We start from the raw sequence: 17,048 nt of genomic DNA, 5'->3' as shown, positions 1-17,048 counted from the left end.
GAAAAATGTGCGTCTCCTCAACAAGATTAGCTGTTATATATGTATACAAATAATACAAGAATATTTACCCACTTTTCATTTCAACCTCAGCACTTAACAGTTGTTTGGACATCTTCGAGAGGGGGCTAATAATGAGTGAGTGAGTTGGGTTTAACGCCGCTTTTAACGGTATTCCAGTTATATCGCGGCGTGTCAGCTTAATATGGGAGGAAAGCCCGAAGTGATGCAGGTCTCCGACGTTTACCACTTCGGTGAAACCTACGAGCACGGGTATGGTGCTTACAAACCTAGAAACATAATCGGGGCGATCCGAGATTCGAACCCACAATCATAGGTTTCTGGCGTGCCCAAGGGACGAAATTCTGCACAGCGAATCGCGGCGCCTTAGCCGACTGGACCACCCGTGCCCCCGAGAGGGGGCTAATATAAAGGCTAAGTCCTACATGTATAAAACATGACCATGGTCATGTCTATTCTCTGTCCAATGTTTCTGTATTCACTAATACGATCAGTTTATCTCTTCTTCCGGAGTCTCACTTTTCATTTCAGCCTCTGAAATATAGGATGGGTTATTTTTTTTATTGTATCGTAGGTACTTTGGCAATCAATCCCTCGAGACAAGGTTCAACATAACTGACTACATTCGTAATTTGTATGCATGGTTACTATAACCAGTAGTTATATTATCATATTCAGAATCAAGTTATGTTTTGAGGCACTTGTTCTCCGTATTGCTTGATTCAGATGAGTGAAGCGTTCAGGACTTACATGTTTACTACTGCTTCTTCCCGGTTTTACTTTTGTCAGGTTTTGCGTCCAAATATTTTATGTTGACGTATTCAGCTTTAACTGTGTGTGCCGTCTTCGCCTTCTTGGGTTTCTGAACTTGGGCATACAGATCTGATGGAACATGCAAAGTCATTATATTGCAATCGTGCAAGGGCTGCTTTCCAAGGTCTCTCACAATGTGCTTCAGAACGTCAGAACATCAATGTAATCAATATTTCTGTTAAGGGAGAGAATATATGGATGTCAACTTTTTATTACGAGGAACACAACGTTTCGGAGTATATGCTTACTCCTTCATCAGAACGTGTCAGTTTGTCTGCTACAATGATTACATTGGTTACATTACATTGATTAAATTAACTACATCACTAACCTTCGAATTTGAACTAGAAACATTGTAAAGCATGTGTAATAAGAATGCACGAACCTGCCACAACGTGATCATTTTCTGTGGGCTGACTTATTGATGTGACCTCAGTCGAACCCTCATATATGTCATTGTCCACTGGAATATACAATGGTAAAGGTATGAGCTGTCGCAGATGATTTATGTATGCGGTGCACTTCACAGTGAGTGTGCAAACAAGTAAACATAGTCCATTGCACTATTACGAACTTACCAAGTACAGTTTCAGTGTCTTGCTGGACACGTATCCCCGAGACACTGAAATATACATATCATACAAGTTAGTCATGAATAAAACCTGCAAAGAGAATTAGATATAACGCCGCTCTGACCAGTACGTCAGTTATATCACGAGCGTGTCAGCTTGATGTGGGAGAAAAGCCAGAAGTCACCTTTTTAACGTTTATAAATTATTTTGGTGAAACCCACAAGCAGAGGTATGGTGCTGACAAACCAATGAACATTATCACTGCGAATCTGGGATTTGAACCCATGACCATAGGTTTCTGGCACGCTTAATTAACTCTACACAGTGTATTGGGGCCTCAGACGACTGGTCCCTTCCTATCGACAAACCTGCAAACGTGTGTTAACAAAGTTATTATTGAAGATGTAGGATAACAATCCATTACGGCTCCCTGGAAATGTCCAATTTCGAGTTGCTGAAAACTCTTAAATAGTTGTATGAACAGTATTATACATGTTCAAAGGCTGCCTACTGCTTTATTGCTTTCACACAAGTATGACATGTATTAGGCTCATTCAAACATAATTATAAATAGGCTAAATTGAATGCAAATGGCAAACCTTTAGAATTTCAAATGACAATCTCAGTATGAGCAAGACTGCGACCCAAGGTGAATGTTTTACGATATCTTTGTAGTGTGTTGATGTTCATTTCCAATTACAATCAGCTTTTGTCAAGGACTTGCTCATGTTCAAATATTAGGACAACACTTCATGAAAACCTCTGCAATCTGCCTTTTTGACACATTTTATTCTAACTTATGCATTTGGTGTTGTCATTATATCGGTCCCAAATATGTAATTATTGAAATGAGCAAAGTCTTATTCTCATTTAAACGTCTGATAACTTTCATAGCAATTCCTAGAAGTGTCAGATCTTGTGAGTCAACTTTATGCTGCCTTGTGCTATATTTAATACATGCAAATATATAACATTCACTTACTCGTTGTGGTAGGTGGGTGTTGATGTCAGGTGATCTGTCGCACTGTCCACTTCATTGACTGTAGGTAACAATAAGCAGAATCATGTACGGTTATCGTTACCTTGTTGGTTGTTTAGCTTATAAGATGGTTAGCTAAATACAAATCAAAAATGGTATGTGGTATGTTATGAGATAACAACTTATCTGACTCAAGTTACAAGTGGGGGCACGTGTGTGGGGGTGGGGGGTGAGGGGCATGTGTGTGTGGGGTGGGGTTGTGTGGTGTGTGTGTAGGGGGGGGGGGGGGGGTATGATAGTTCATATCCGTGTTCGCCTTGTATGTGTTTCTAGGTTTTACAGCTACGTACCTTTGCTCGTGGAATTCACTAAACGTGGTAAACATCTAAGACCTGCATGACTACGGATTTTCAAAGTGAAGTGCCATAATATTACTGTTCAAAACTACGTAAACCTCAACTCACTCACTCACTCCAACGTGTGTATGTGTCATGAATACCGCTTACCTGCACGTACGTGGCGTCCTTTGTTTCTCCGTATACAAACAACGATGACAATAATGACGGTGATTATAACAACACCAACTCCTGCTCCAACGACGTAGACAACTAGCAATTGTAAACGATTAAGTTGCATTATTCAAATTCATAAAATGAATTATGACAGTTATTAATTCGAGCAGCATAAGCGAAATAGCTTATCTAAATGTCCACACCATCAACATTAGGCTACCTCAAGACTAAGCCTTAACATACACATCATAACGTCTTAACATGTTGAAAATGTTACCCGTTGTCTGCGCTGAGGACGTTGTCATGGTCGTCATTGTCGATCTAGTTGATGTGCCTGTTGAACCTGGCAAAAACATGGCGTCATTAAAATCGTCACATCTTGATTTCATTGAGAACTAAATCGCATTAGAACAATGAAAAAGATTTAATTATAATGGATCAATCCTATACATTTCATTATAATTGATTCAGTGGACACTCCTGAAACTATCTATACAATAGAGGTGTATGCAGCTGTAGGTTGTGATTATTTAGGGAATCCAAAACACATGTTGTTTTTTTATTTCATCTTTTTTATGGTATTCAGTTTCAGATGTATTAGCGAAAATGAAAAGAGGAAATACAATTTCCGTCCAAAGAGAATAAACGAAGTAGTACTAGAATATGTGAAAAGAAGTTTTAAAAACCATAGTCAAACATTCGCTTGGGCCATCATGTGTTAAGTGGTGTTATGATCCATATGTTTGTTAACTCTGGAAAACGATCATGGCTGGATCTGTTAATACGTGCGTTTGAATTCAACGACGTATTCAGCACAGGCTCAATAATATGGCTTTTGGGCTTGTAACCGAATGGCACAGATCACCTCAGAGGGTTGCAGTGGCATGGATTACTCCCAAGCCATCTCCGAAGAAGATTTGAAACAAAATATTGTATACTGCATACTTTGTATAAACAAGACCAGAACATGCCATATCCTAGGAAGGAACCGGTGTGTTTAGGTAGCCTAGCAGTTAAAGCCTTCGCTCGTTACTCCAAAGGCCCGAGTTCGACTTCCCATAAGCGTAAATTGTGTGGAACCAACAAAACCTGTGTCCTCCTCCTGACGGCTCTACGTTGCCGTGTATGACTGCAAAATAAATTGCATGTACTGTAGAAACAATGAAGTGGTCATTGGCACTGCTATTGTGGCTTCTACGATCAAAGGAACCTGTTTCGTTGGAAAATCGAGACTTGTTAATATTCTTTAGCATTGACGTTTTTTATATTATTTTTACAAGCCTCGCATCATAAACTGGGCGGCAAAAGAAAGTATAGGTCGAGTTCCATGATCGATAAAAAAATAACAAGAAGAGGTTTTGTTGTGAATTATTAATATAATCTAGGGAGGGGTAACAAATGATTGATCAACCACAGTTTGAATGAAATTGTGCAATCACAGGTAATGTAAGCTCAAGGTAAACAATGGTGGGGTAAGAAATTTCATTTTCAAAAGTTGGCTGAAATGTCACCAAAAAATTGTCAGACACGCTACAAGTTCATTGTCAATACAGTTGCCTTCAATAGCGTGTATGACCTCCAGCTGCCTCAATGCATGCTGTGATACGCCGCCTCATCGATGACGTCAGTCTTCTGATGACGTGGACTTGAATCTGTTGACCTCCACAAATACCGCCCCACACCATGACACTTCCCCCGCCGAATGGATGGACCTCTCGAATACATGCCGGAGGCAAACGTTCCCCTCTGCGTCGATAAATTCGTTCTCTGCCGTCATTTTGAAACAAGTTAAACCGACTTTCATCAGTAAACATCACTCGACGCCAATTTCTCACTTGTCAGCGTCGAACCTGCCTCGCCCATCGCAGTCTCAGGCGTCGATATTGAGCAGTCAGTACCATTCCTCGGAAAGGACGATACTCTCGGATTCCAGCAGCACGAAGTCGTCGTAGGACTGTACGTTGGCTAATGGGATGTCCCAACGTTGTTGCTGCCATCGCCGTCGCCGTCGCCGTTACGAATCTGTTTCGCAGGTGAATGAGCCGTATCTGACCGTCTTCCAGTGGTGTTGTCACTCGGGGTCGTTTAGTTCTAGGCCTGTCCTGTGTCCTCCCTGTCTGCCTGTACCGTTGAATCAGCCTGGCTACTGTCAATGGTGTACAACCAAACCTTCTGGCAATTTCGACCTGTGTTGCCCCCATTTCGGCCATACAGATGGCTCGCTCTCTCTGCTCATGTGCCAGCCGTGGCATTTCTTTTGTGTGCTTTCATCACGTGTGGTTATACCCTGCAGACGAACGCATTTATACAGCTAACATGCACGTACAGTTTATGCCATAGGCAGGAAACCTGTTTCACCATGTTTTTGTTACCGCACGAGCGCCGTCAAAGGTGGTGCGTTCGGGTGAGGTGTTTTTTGGTACCTCTTCCTGGGCAGTCATATTCCCAATAACCACTTTCCACTAGTTATCGCTGTTTTTTGGAAAATTACAAATTGCCAACCTATACTTTCTTTTGCCGCTTAGTTTATATCCTCATCAATGTCCTTTCCAAAAGTAAGGGGTACTGGCAATTTATTCAGCTCTCTGAAAGCATTCACATTGTCTAGGAAGGATATGTATGGTTCAGATCTGTCTTCAGCTCCCGGTGCATTTAAAGGGCATCAGAGTACTTCAGTGGTACGCTTTTGGCATACGATACACAATGCCCAATCCATTTTATGGACGAATGAAATTTGTAAAAACAAATGACAGTCTATAACAGTAGTCATGTTGCTAAAGAGACATATAACAGTACAAGTTCAGAGCTCCAGATTACTGAGCAATTGAGTTTTGATTTTAATTGAGTTATTACATTTTTCATTGGGTAACCAATATTTTTTTCTCTCATCAATTCATCAATCTATTGAGATTTTCCTAAAATTTGTAAACATTTTAAGATTGAAATGTTTTAGACGTATATAACTGTTCTAGATTCGGCTTTACTCGCAAAGTAAATTATCTCATAATTGTGTTTCAGAATATTATCTCATTTGTATGCATGTTGAAAAAGCTTCATTTGGTATTTACGCGTACTGATTTTATACATTGAGTTTTTCACTTATTGCATGCGTGTCTGTACACAGGTTAATTGAAAGTAATTGGGTTTATAACATGTTTGGGGGTATTTTATGCAAAAACTCTGCGTATCTGTAGCTCTGCAAGTTGTTAAACAGACATAACAGTACACGTCGCTAAACAGACATGTATCCTAAACATATTTATTGATAAATGACAAAAATAGTCATCTAGTGACATTCTAAATAGCTTTATTGCATTCCTTGCCCTAGAAAATGTATATTTTGACACCAATATTGACCTTCGAAGTGGTTTGGAAGCCGAGACATTGGCACTTATTGATATATCATGGCGGCCATTTAGGAAATACAAGATGGCCGCCATCAGCCACCTTGATTAAGTGGCTCCCATCAAAAATTGAAACCGATGGTAATGGAGAGCACGTGAAAAAACAATTGGTGCTTTTATCCGGCATGTCCCCATCATCTTGCTAAGCTGCCTGACTATAACAGATATTCCATCGATCATACCGCTGTAGGGATTCCGGATTAGCAAACTACATGTATGCTGGTAGAAAAAGGTGACTGAATCGATCGGGTGATCGGGCTCGTTGCTCATGATATCAACCACTGTATTGTCTGGTGGAGACACGCTTATATACAGGCCCCCGCGGTCAAATGACCAGAGCACTGTTCAGTGCGGTGTTAGACAACAAACACATGTACAAACAAACAATGGATCATAGCTACTCACCTATAATTATGGAGTTGCTCCTGTCCTGCCTCACATCCTCGCACTGCCATTCAGACCCATCGTCTATGGTAGAGTTAATCCTGACAGTCACATTGTGATGAAGGACATCGCATCTCACACTGACACGTGCTGATAGGTAGGTGCTATAATTGTAACTGACCGGGTTTGTTTCCTGTGCACATTGATGTCTTGGACGTGTACGTGTACGTATGACGAGCTCAGAGTTCCAGTACCAGTCGATGGTCTGGCTGCCGGGGATGCTACTGCAGATCAGGGTGTAAGTGTGTCCTGTTGGAACTTTTGCTAATTGAACAGACCCTATGAGATACAAAAAAAATGTTTTCTGAACATTCTCATCCAATAAAATCTATCATCTAATAATAATCTGTCTGTCTGCTGTCTGCGTTCAGTAACAGTGTCACGTGCAACAAAGCTAGTTCCATCTGATAGCTAAAATGACATCCTTTCTCTTAAATATTGTTGCTCGTATATGTATATATGCTTTATATTCGGTATTTCTTAAGACGGTCAATTCTCAGGGAACGGTGCCGTTCGTAATAACGGGGTTTCACAGGAGTCATTTTCCATTCAACGCCAAATAAGGTATAATTCATCACAAGCTTGTCTTGGTACACACAGAAGAGAAAAAATACGTGAGAGAGAGAGAGAGTGAGAGAGGGCGTGTCCTCGGTAGCCTTTTGTTTACACACGCACCAGTAGACGGTTTTAGCTTGGAACAGATTGTTTGTGGGTGTTATGTTACAATATCACAGTTGAGTGCTAAAGACCCAGGACACAAAAATACGTCGACTTTTAGGGCACACCAATTTTGCAAAGTACAGGAGCAAGCCGTCTTGGTCAAAGGGAGGCAACTTTTGTTTTAAGGGTGAATGTCAAGGTCGTAAATATTTAAAGCTATCACAAACATCCCTGATTGTGCCTTGGCTCACACTTACGACAGTAGGTTATTATATATGCCATCAGTAATTTGCTTTAGTTTAATGTTATCACCAGGTAAACATTTTGCATCTCACATCTAGGGGAAACTCTATCGCTGGGTATGTTACAAATGTGTAAAAAGAACATATTATTCAAGTGGGCGCGTGGTTGTTACATTACGCTATATGTACATTTCACACGGAATAATGAAAGAAAATAGGATGTTGTGGAGTTATGACACATGAACAACAAAACAGTGACGTGTCAGATGCGTTGTAGGACGCTGCTGCTGCTGCTGCTGCTGATGATGATGATGATGATGATGATGATGATGATGATGAATAAAGTGAAATTATAGAAATTCATAAATTTAACAAGAGTGACTGACCATCAACACGGGGCATACATCCCCATAGCAGGAACAGGACACGGATATACCCCATCCCCTCCACTTGAACGGCGATGTCGCTAGTAGATTAAAGTCACGCACATACTGCGTTCACACGTGGTGTCATCTGTGGAGGAAGAGAGCATTTCATAAGCTAGTTGATCACCCACAACCCTATTACACACAATTAACACAGAACACCATTCCTCCATCTGTGGCCATAACTTCATGTGGAGATATCCATGTTGATAACAGTGATCATCATGACATTGTTATAATAGACACAGCATTATCCATCGTCAACACTCTATACGTACCACATATGTCCGGATCTTGTACTATCTGCACAGAACAACGTCACAAACAAGTTGACTGATCCAACTGCAGGTTGTGATTCGACCCGTGTCCCTTGTACACATTATGTCAAGAATGTCTTGTGCTTTAGACCAGGAAGTTGTATCCTACAACACAGATTTTCCGGGCAAGCTCATATAAGGACATTGTATGTAATAGATAGCCCGTAGGGTACTTGAAAGCTTACACCGTGAAAGCTGATTCTGGCGAAAACTAGCAATATAAATACTTGAAACTGGGTACATGGATATCAGTTCACAAAACCGCCCTTCTGTCGAGTCAAGATGTAGATACACGTTTTGAGGACGATGCAGTGGAGTTTGTTCGGTTGTGTGGCTTTGTCGTGTTGTGGCACAATACTAAACATAGTGTTGTGTTTCCTGATGCATACAATCAGTGAACAATCTTCAGTCGAGGTTGTTCCCTTGCTAGTGTCGCCGCAGTGTTGAGTGAATGAATTGACAGAGATGCTAACTCTCATTACTCTCAAAGTGTTAACTTTAGTATATGTGCATTCAAGTTTCAACTTTCTAACCACTAGCCTTTCACATATGTCTCAGAAAAAACAAACCATGCGGATCATCATCATAGGTCTCAGGAGATTCGTTCAAGCTTGTACACAAGCAAAATTTCATAGGGAGTAATATTGATGTCTATAGGCTTGTGCTGCTTGGTGTAATGGGAGGGAAATCAGGGTATGAAATGAGTCAGTGAGTGCATGTTGTTTTACGCTAGGGTCAGTAATATTATAGCCATCTCCCCGATCCCTGTAAATAAAATGTCATTTTTGGGGACAGATGGACATGTGGTTGATAGCATTAGTCGTCGGCAACTTTGATACAAAATGAACCAAATACACACTTTGTACCCAAACGATCGTCATTATTTGGCTCTAAGAAACAAGCTTGGGGGACTGGGTAATCGTAATACTCATAACTTTTAATAACTTTTGAAGTACATAAAACTCCACGACATGAGTTGTCTACCAACAGGACATTCATAAGCCGACTACTTGCCGGTATGGCCGAAGGCTGTTACACCTGACAGTTCTTGTCTTTGTTAGAGTCATCATGGCCACTTTCACCGCAATACGCGTGTCATACTTTTCTTTACACATCCTCACAGAGTACGATTGAATAAAGGAATGGGTTGGGTTTACCGTCACTGTGAACAGCTAAATCACTGCCCGCCAGCTTGATGTTAGAGGAAAGCACGACGTGATGCAGGTCTTAGACGTTTAACACTGTTGTGAAACTCGCGAGCACGGGTATGGTGGTGACAAGCCTAGAAACATAATCAGGGCGAACAGGGATTCGAACCCACGACCATAGGAACGCAGATCTGCACAGTGAATTGGTCGGCTGAGATATTATCCTCAATGCTTTTAACTTTTCTGGCCGGATGAAAAAGAACGCATTCAAACATGATAGTATTCGTGTGCTGCCTGAAGTAAACCAATGATTGTGGGTTCGAATCCCGGTTGGCCCCGATTATGTTTCTACGTTTGTCAGCACCGAAATGATAAACGTCTGAGACCTGCATCACTTCGGGCTTTCCTCCCATAATAAGCTGACACGCCGTGAATGCTTGAATGCTGTTAAAAGCGGCGTTAAACCCAACTCAGTCCCTCTATATATAGATTAACACCCATATGGCGAGGGCTGGTCCAAAAGGTCAAAGCCTACACGTCTCATGTAGATAGTGAAGCATTTCAATTCCAGCCAGGAAGAAGTTTTCTGAAGACACCCTGAAAACCACTTTGGGGTCATCGTTGTTGTCATAGCGCTTTCTACGAAGGTGTTCTTTCAGTTTAGGAAACAGGTGAAAATCACTTGGTGCCAGGTACGGCGAGTATGGAGGGGGACACCAGAAATGGGCTGCACACATTGTACCCATGTCGGGACTCGAACCCGGGTCTTCAGCGTGACGAGTGAGTGAGTGAGTATGGTTTTACTCTGCTTATAGCAATAGTCCAGCAATATCACGGCGGGGGTCTCCAGAAATGGGCTTCACTATTGTACCCATGTCGGGAATCGAATCCGGGGCTTAATCCCATCATATCTAGATCACTTACACACATGTACTACGAATCGTGAATAACACAAGATCTAGATCACGTTATAGACATGTAATATACATGTAATATATATCGTGAATCCTACCAAACCAACTGGGACTCGCGAAGATCAACCTCCCCGTGGCGAGTGCTGGGTGGAGGACGGGATTCTGGTGGTTGAGGGCACTAGAGCCCGGAACAAGTGTTCCTTTTGCCCAACACACCACTTCGACGCTGTACTTCACCTAGACGGGGGGCGGTCGGGTAGCCTAGTGGTTAAAGCGTTCGCTCGTCACGCCGAAGACCCGGGTTCGATTCCCGACATGGGTACAATGTGTGAAGCCCATTTCTGGTGACCGCGGCCGTGATATTGCTGCAATATTGCTCAAAGCGGCGTAAAACCATACTCACTCACTCACTCACCTAGACGGGTGGTAGAATTGGCCTAAATCTGTCAATCGGCTGGTCACGTCATGACCTAGCATGGAATACATGGCTTTATTAATAAAAAATATGATATCACACTAGACTTTGTGATCAAAATAATTGTTTGCTCAAGTTTGCCTTGAGTCTTATGCCAGTAGGCGGTGGCTCATGGGCCAATCTGGAAATAGAGACCTCTGAATTCTGTGTTTCTTGGGAACAGTGTTATGGACCAAACCAGCCTGACACTTTTGGATCTCATAGCTTTTCAAGTCTATATTTTCTGGAGTATAACACCTCTGTATGCCTCGTGTTGCACGTTGGCTTCCAATACGACATCGTCCTTGTTGATACTCGATGGCATGTGGGGAGCAGAGGCGCCGAATCATTAAATAACACCATGGCTCACAACAATTCATCTGGTTCTTTCAAAACAATTAAACGTCGTCATGTCGATTCTATACCGTCTGACGAAGAAGAAACATCAACTGAAATTGCAGATTCTTGGCCGTGATTCATTGTCATCGCATCTGCTGATGGCAATCCTTTAAAACTAAATCCTTTTGCCATTTCGAAAGGCATTCAAAGTGTCTGTGCAGAGGTAACTGATGTTACACGCTCGCTGTCTATCTGACATGACAGAAGAAGAGATTGCTGCTGAATTGAAACCTCAAGGGGTCACTGCTGTTGAGCGGTTTAGCAGAAAATCAGAAGATGGAAAATTTATCCCAACAAACACTTATCTTTTCACTTTTTGTCTTGTCACAATCCCTAAGCCTATCAAAGCCGGTTACTTTAACATCGGAGTGGATGTTTATGTTCCAAATCCACTCCGTGTCAACAGTTTGGACACGGGGCCAAAACTTGCACTCGCAAGGCTAGGTGCTTCCGTTGCAGTGGAACTCATGAGGGTTCAGAGTGTAAACATGAGATCAAATGTGCCAACTGTGATGGGGAGCATGCATGTGGCCTCGTCCAAATCCTGTCCAATGTTTTTTATCAGAATCACAAATCTTAAAACTAAAACATACACAAAATATGTCTTACTCTGCTGCCAAACAATTGGTCCAAATCCGTCTTAATCCCCCACGAATAAAACTTATTCAGCTGCAGTCTCTTCTCCGACTCCAGTTGTCAAAATCACTACAGCCTCTACTTCCTGTCAGACTTTGATCTCTTAGGTGAAGGACAACCAGTTTCTCATCGACGGAGCACAGCCATCTCTCACTATAAGATCTACTTCTGCTTCCCAGACAGAACATCTAACATCAACACCTCAGATTCTGCAATCACAGAAAATAGTAACTCAGACCCAAACAGTGTAGAAGACTCCGAAAACATTCAGGGCGAAGCATATCTGATTAAAACAGAAATAGGAAGTTAAAAATGATAAGGACTCTCCAGCACTTGGAATTGTCTTCTCTTGCTGCCACCACAGTAGAGGTTCATAATCCATTTGTTCTTCTAGCGATGGAGGTCAGTCCCTCACTCCCGGTTCTAGGGAGTGGACCTCCCTCTCGCTCAAGATCTGCAGTTGAGCCTCCATGAACGGCTCCAATTCAGTGGAATTGCAGAGGACTAAAGAATAATTTTAATGATTTACAGTTACTGATACAAACCATCAGCATTTTGTTTACAAGAAACGTATTTTAAAGATAATGATGTAATCAATTTGAGACAATATGATGTATATAGCTTCTTTTCTCCTCCAGGACCTCGGGCTACTGAAGGATCTGACCACTTTCCGACTATTCTTCAAACAATAATTCCAACTGATGTTCTTCAATCATCACGATGGAACTTCACAAAGGCTAACTGGCCCTTATTCAAATTACTCTGTACGAGCAAATCAAATCCTGCTAGTTTTATTGATATTCCTGATTCTATTAAGGTGTTCACTGATGAACTGTACAAAATAGCTGATGAATGTATTCCAAAGTCCTCTGCAAATCCACACATCCGTAAACCATGGTTTAACACTGACTGCAATCAAGCTCGGGGGGCACGAAAGAAAGCTGAACACGTCAAGGACTAAGACTCTGCCCGGGATCCTTCAGAACATCTCCAATAAATAGTCTGTATGTAGAGGCTGACTAGCCATCGCTTAAACGTATAAATTTTATCTTTACAGTATGTCACTAAATTATCTTCAAACCGATCAAATCCTGCATACCACTGCGTTTTTCATCCTCTATATGAGGAACTTTACCAAAAGAAGTCGTCTCTTATTCCCACCCTTGGAATAAGAATATAAATTGCCATTCCAGCTGCATCTATATAAACCTTGATACTATTTGTCCTTATCGCCTTTTGTCTTCATCCACTTGGCAACTGATAAAGCCAGAGGTAGACCTGACTTTAACAACATTAAAGAAATCACAAACCAATCCACTAATTTATCAACAAGAACATAACCTACTGCGAAATATATATGACACATACAAATCTATATTTACTGATTGATCCAAGGATGGTGACGCAGTTGCTACTGTCATTTGATCCAGAACTATCTCGTCCAGGTTACCACATGAGAGTTCAACTTTCAACGCAGAATCACATGCCATCTTAACAACTCTTAAACATATTCAAAGTCAATGTAAGCATAAGCAGTTCATAATATTTTCAGACTCTCTTTTGTGTCTTCAGGCTATGAAAAATATGTTATATACACATCCACTTTTAATCGAAATTATTGAATTATATAATGTTCTTGCTACTGGCCAGTACAACATCGTTTTCTGTTGGCTACCCAGCCATGTTGGAATAACAGATAACACGATGGCTGATGCAGCTGTTATAGCAGCGCTCATCAAATCTATGACGCCACTCCAAATCCCACACAGTGATATCAAGCCTGTTATTAGATGTTACATTAAAGATCTCCTGCAAAAGAAGTGGGACACCCAAGTAGGTATCAATACCTGACATGAAATTAATCCAAATATCGGCTGCGCCTACTTGGATTGTCAGTACACATTTGAAGAGGTCATTATGCGATCCTGATTGACTGTATTGATTTTCCCATCACAAGGGATTAATATTTCAAATCATCATCTTTTAAGGATCGTTTTACTAGTATTAAGTCTCGTTTATATATCTCGTAGTTATATACATGTACTATATATCGTGAATCCCATCCGATCAACAGGAACACGTTATATACATGTACTATGCATTGTGAATCCCACCCGATCAACAGGAACACGTTTACAAAATGTGCTATGCATCGTGAATCCCACCAGATCACCTAGGACACATTATATGCCGTTAGCATTTATTAATCTGAAGTTTTCAATGTACTATGCAATAAAAGATATGGTAGTGTAGTTCAACTTGATAGTGTCATTTATTCGCACGTTCCCTTGGAGAAACAGTCCTATTTATATGTCGATGAAGTGCTTGGCATGAAACACTCCAAGAAAACGACTTAAAATCATGATCAACTTAATTATGCGCAACATCAAATCTTTAATGTCGTCTCCATACATGAAATAGCTGATGTGGGTGAAGACAATTATCCTGTCCACCAGATTGTCTTACTGGTCACGGCAACAATGGATATTTTGACATCCTACTTTGTTTTATCATGGGATTTAGTGTCAATATTTACATTTAGTACTAACTACTAAATGACTTTATCGCGCGTATCCAAACCATGGGCTAATTACGTCTGTAACCCAATCACCCCTCGTAACTCAATCACCCCGGGCCACCACTCGGCACCGTGCCCGGGGAATAATCCCGCGCAAGCATCATCCCGCCCTTTGTTAGTCCGTCATTCGCGAGCAGCCCTTCCCCAAGTACACACGTGTGTCACTGTATCTAATCGCTTTCCCATTTTACGTTTCCTTTGTACCCAGTCGCGAACGTTTCGCCGATTACGCTTTGAATACCATCTATTCCAACACTCGCCGTATCGCATTTACACAATCGCGACCGTTTCGCCGATTACGCTTTGAATACCATCTATTTCAGCACTCGCCGTATCGCATTTATTCCGCTCTACTCCCGAACTTCACCCTCGGGACAATTTACGCTTGTGGAATACCAACTCACCACCCCGACTTTTCGTGATGCCTCCCAAGAGAAGAGCAACCGTCAACCACAAGCTTGTGAGGGGAGCCAAGCAGGCCAGGACAACCAGAAGACAAACCCCGGGAGTACACATTGTACAGGAGACAACAGCTGATGGTGAGTCTGCCAATTACGGAAATATCGAAGGTGGCAACAGAATTAACGTACAATCGGCGCAGCTTGTAAATGCCGCGCAGGTTGCCAACTCGGCTACCCAGGTAAACGAGCAACTGGGAAAAATACTCCAGTTGCTGGAACATTCAGCGCCCGGCCCGGTTAGCGCAAACCAACAGGTAAGGCTTGGTTTTAGTTCTCCCGCCATTTCGCCCAACATAGGGAGAATCCCCGATGCGCACAACGAGGCCGACGGTGACGCGGCCCCAGCCAATCACATCGCTGGATACGGGGATTCCCTTTCCTTCCGTGCGGACGGAATAGACGCGCACGTCAAACAATAGGTGAGGGAAAAAATCTGGCGTGGCGAGTATGTCGACCTCGGCACAATACTACCAAACACCGAGGGAAGTCACGAGGACGGTACGATTACCATGGCGTATGACTCCTCAGGTAAGGTAATTTTTAAACCAATAAAACAGCAAGCAAAGCGCCTGTCCCTGGCAAGCTGGACTTCAGCTTTCCACATTTTCATGTGTACTTACGTTAGTAGGCACTCCGAGGTCCGCACAACCCAGGGGTTGCTGTCCTACATGGAAACCATAAGAACGGCGGCACTTCGATTCGGGGGGGATGCCTGGTCAACCTACGACCAACAATTCCGACACAGAATGTCAAGGGACCCCTCACGACGCTGGGACAACATCGACGGGGAGTTGTGGCTGAAGTACATGGTAACACAGCCGGTACTACAACCAGAATCAGGCGGACGGGGCGCAATGACACGCGTACAGGGGGACATCGCCAGTCAGGTATGCTGGGATTTCAATAAATTTGGCTGTAGCAGGGTCAACTGTAAGTACACTCACAAATGCGGTAAGTGTGGCAAACATTCCCATAGCTCTAGGACCTGCTTTCGAGGGAATGGGGTCCAACCGACCCCATACAAGCCCAATCAGCCCTTTCCTAACAGAAAACCAGCCGGCAAGGCAGGTAAATTCAATGGCCCCTTCCCCCGTGGATCTCAATGAAATGGCACCCTGGTTACGCCAATATGCTAGGGTCAATTACAGAGATGCAAATTATTTATGGGTAGGTTTTAGCTTTGGCTTTAAGCTCGAGTTCCAGGGAAGCCGCACGGGTCGCCTAAGCTTAACTTTATGTGCAGGGCTATACCAATGGCAAGGGCATTCAGCCGCAGGCTAATCGATCTGCTTAGCAAAGGTAAGCAACCATTTCACCACATTAGGATTACCAGCTGGGTCAAGGAAGACCTACAAATGTGGTTAACATTTCTTACGAGTTATAACGGCATTTCAGTGTTTCAGGACCAACTATGGGTGGATAGCGATTTCCTCCAGCTGTTTTCAGACGCAGCGGGTGGCGCCGGCTTTGGGGCCTACATGCAGGGCAAATGGTTTAACGGCGCATGGCCACCCCGGTGGGTGACGGATGGAACTACACGGGACTTGACGCTCCTGGAGCTGTTCCCCATCACACTGGCCATCCAAATCTGGGGCAAGCAACTCGCAAACAAAAAGGTCCTCTTTTACTGCGACAACCAAGCCGTCGTAACAATAATCAACAAGCAGTCAACCAAGGCCCCCAGAGTGATGAGCCTACTCCGTCGCCTAATCCTGCAGTGTCTCCGCTATAATATTATGTTTAAGGCAAAGTATGTATGTTCCACTGCTAACACTATTGCCGATGCTCTCTCGAGGTTTCAGCTCAAACGCTTCCGAGAGGCAGCACCAGCCGCGGACCAGAACCCCACACCTATCCCGTGCAACATATGGCTGATCTGAGGCAGGAAGCCGGCAGACTCCTACAACAATCTCTGTCTACTAATACATGGGCCACTTACCAAACAGGCATCAATGCCTTGCACCAGTTCCGGTCCGCACACCAGCTACAAGAGGTGTGGCCAGTCCCGCTGGATCAGGTCGTAAACTTTATTGCTTATCTGTCAGTCACTCACCACTCCCCTAACACAGTCA

The 17,048-nt window shown here is 42.8% G+C and overlaps 1 protein-coding gene and 1 pseudogene across 2 annotated transcripts; one reads left to right on the top strand and one right to left on the bottom strand.

Annotated features, from left to right (window-relative positions):
• Nucleotides 1-8,450, bottom strand: LOC139457744 (uncharacterized). Of its 2 annotated transcripts, XM_071239094.1 has the most exons (10): nt 8,348-8,450; nt 8,031-8,157; nt 6,704-7,021; nt 3,172-3,237; nt 2,889-2,990; nt 2,386-2,443; nt 1,410-1,453; nt 1,217-1,294; nt 769-900; nt 1-552 (listed from the first exon to the last, which is right to left on the bottom strand). In XM_071239094.1, the coding sequence occupies exons 2-9, from the start codon at nt 8,083-8,085 to the stop codon at nt 776-778; spliced, it is 846 nt and encodes a 281-aa protein (XP_071095195.1). In that variant the 5' UTR covers nt 8,086-8,157; nt 8,348-8,450; the 3' UTR covers nt 1-552; nt 769-775. The 2 variants fall into 2 exon arrangements, with proteins under 2 accessions (XP_071095195.1, XP_071095196.1); XM_071239095.1 differs by lacking the exon at nt 2,889-2,990.
• A 6,052-nt stretch (nt 8,451-14,502) lies between these two features.
• Nucleotides 14,503-16,174, top strand: LOC139457743 (uncharacterized; annotated as a pseudogene).
• Nucleotides 16,175-17,048: the final 874 nt, after the last annotated feature.

The sequence above is a fragment of the Haliotis cracherodii genome, unplaced genomic scaffold (assembly GCF_022045235.1).
Source record: "Haliotis cracherodii isolate W230 unplaced genomic scaffold, xgHalCrac1.p SCAF_12, whole genome shotgun sequence".
NCBI classification, from domain to species: domain Eukaryota; kingdom Metazoa; phylum Mollusca; class Gastropoda; order Lepetellida; family Haliotidae; genus Haliotis; species Haliotis cracherodii.
This window is presented reverse-complemented; position numbering and strand designations above follow the sequence as displayed.

What these genes read in the sequence shown, in the direction of transcription:
- LOC139457744 (XM_071239094.1), bottom strand. Translation starts at nt 8,085, where the DNA reads ATGGGGTATATCCGTGTCCTGTTCCTGCTATGGGGATGTATGCCCCGT. An exon ending in AGGACGCCACGTACGTGCAG is followed by an intron (nt 2,444 to 2,888) that starts GTAAGCGGTATT and finishes TGTTACCTACAG; the next exon opens with TCAATGAAGTGGACAGTGCG. An exon ending in AAATGATCACGTTGTGGCAG is followed by an intron (nt 901 to 1,216) that starts GTTCGTGCATTC and finishes ATGTTCCATCAG; the next exon opens with ATCTGTATGCCCAAGTTCAG.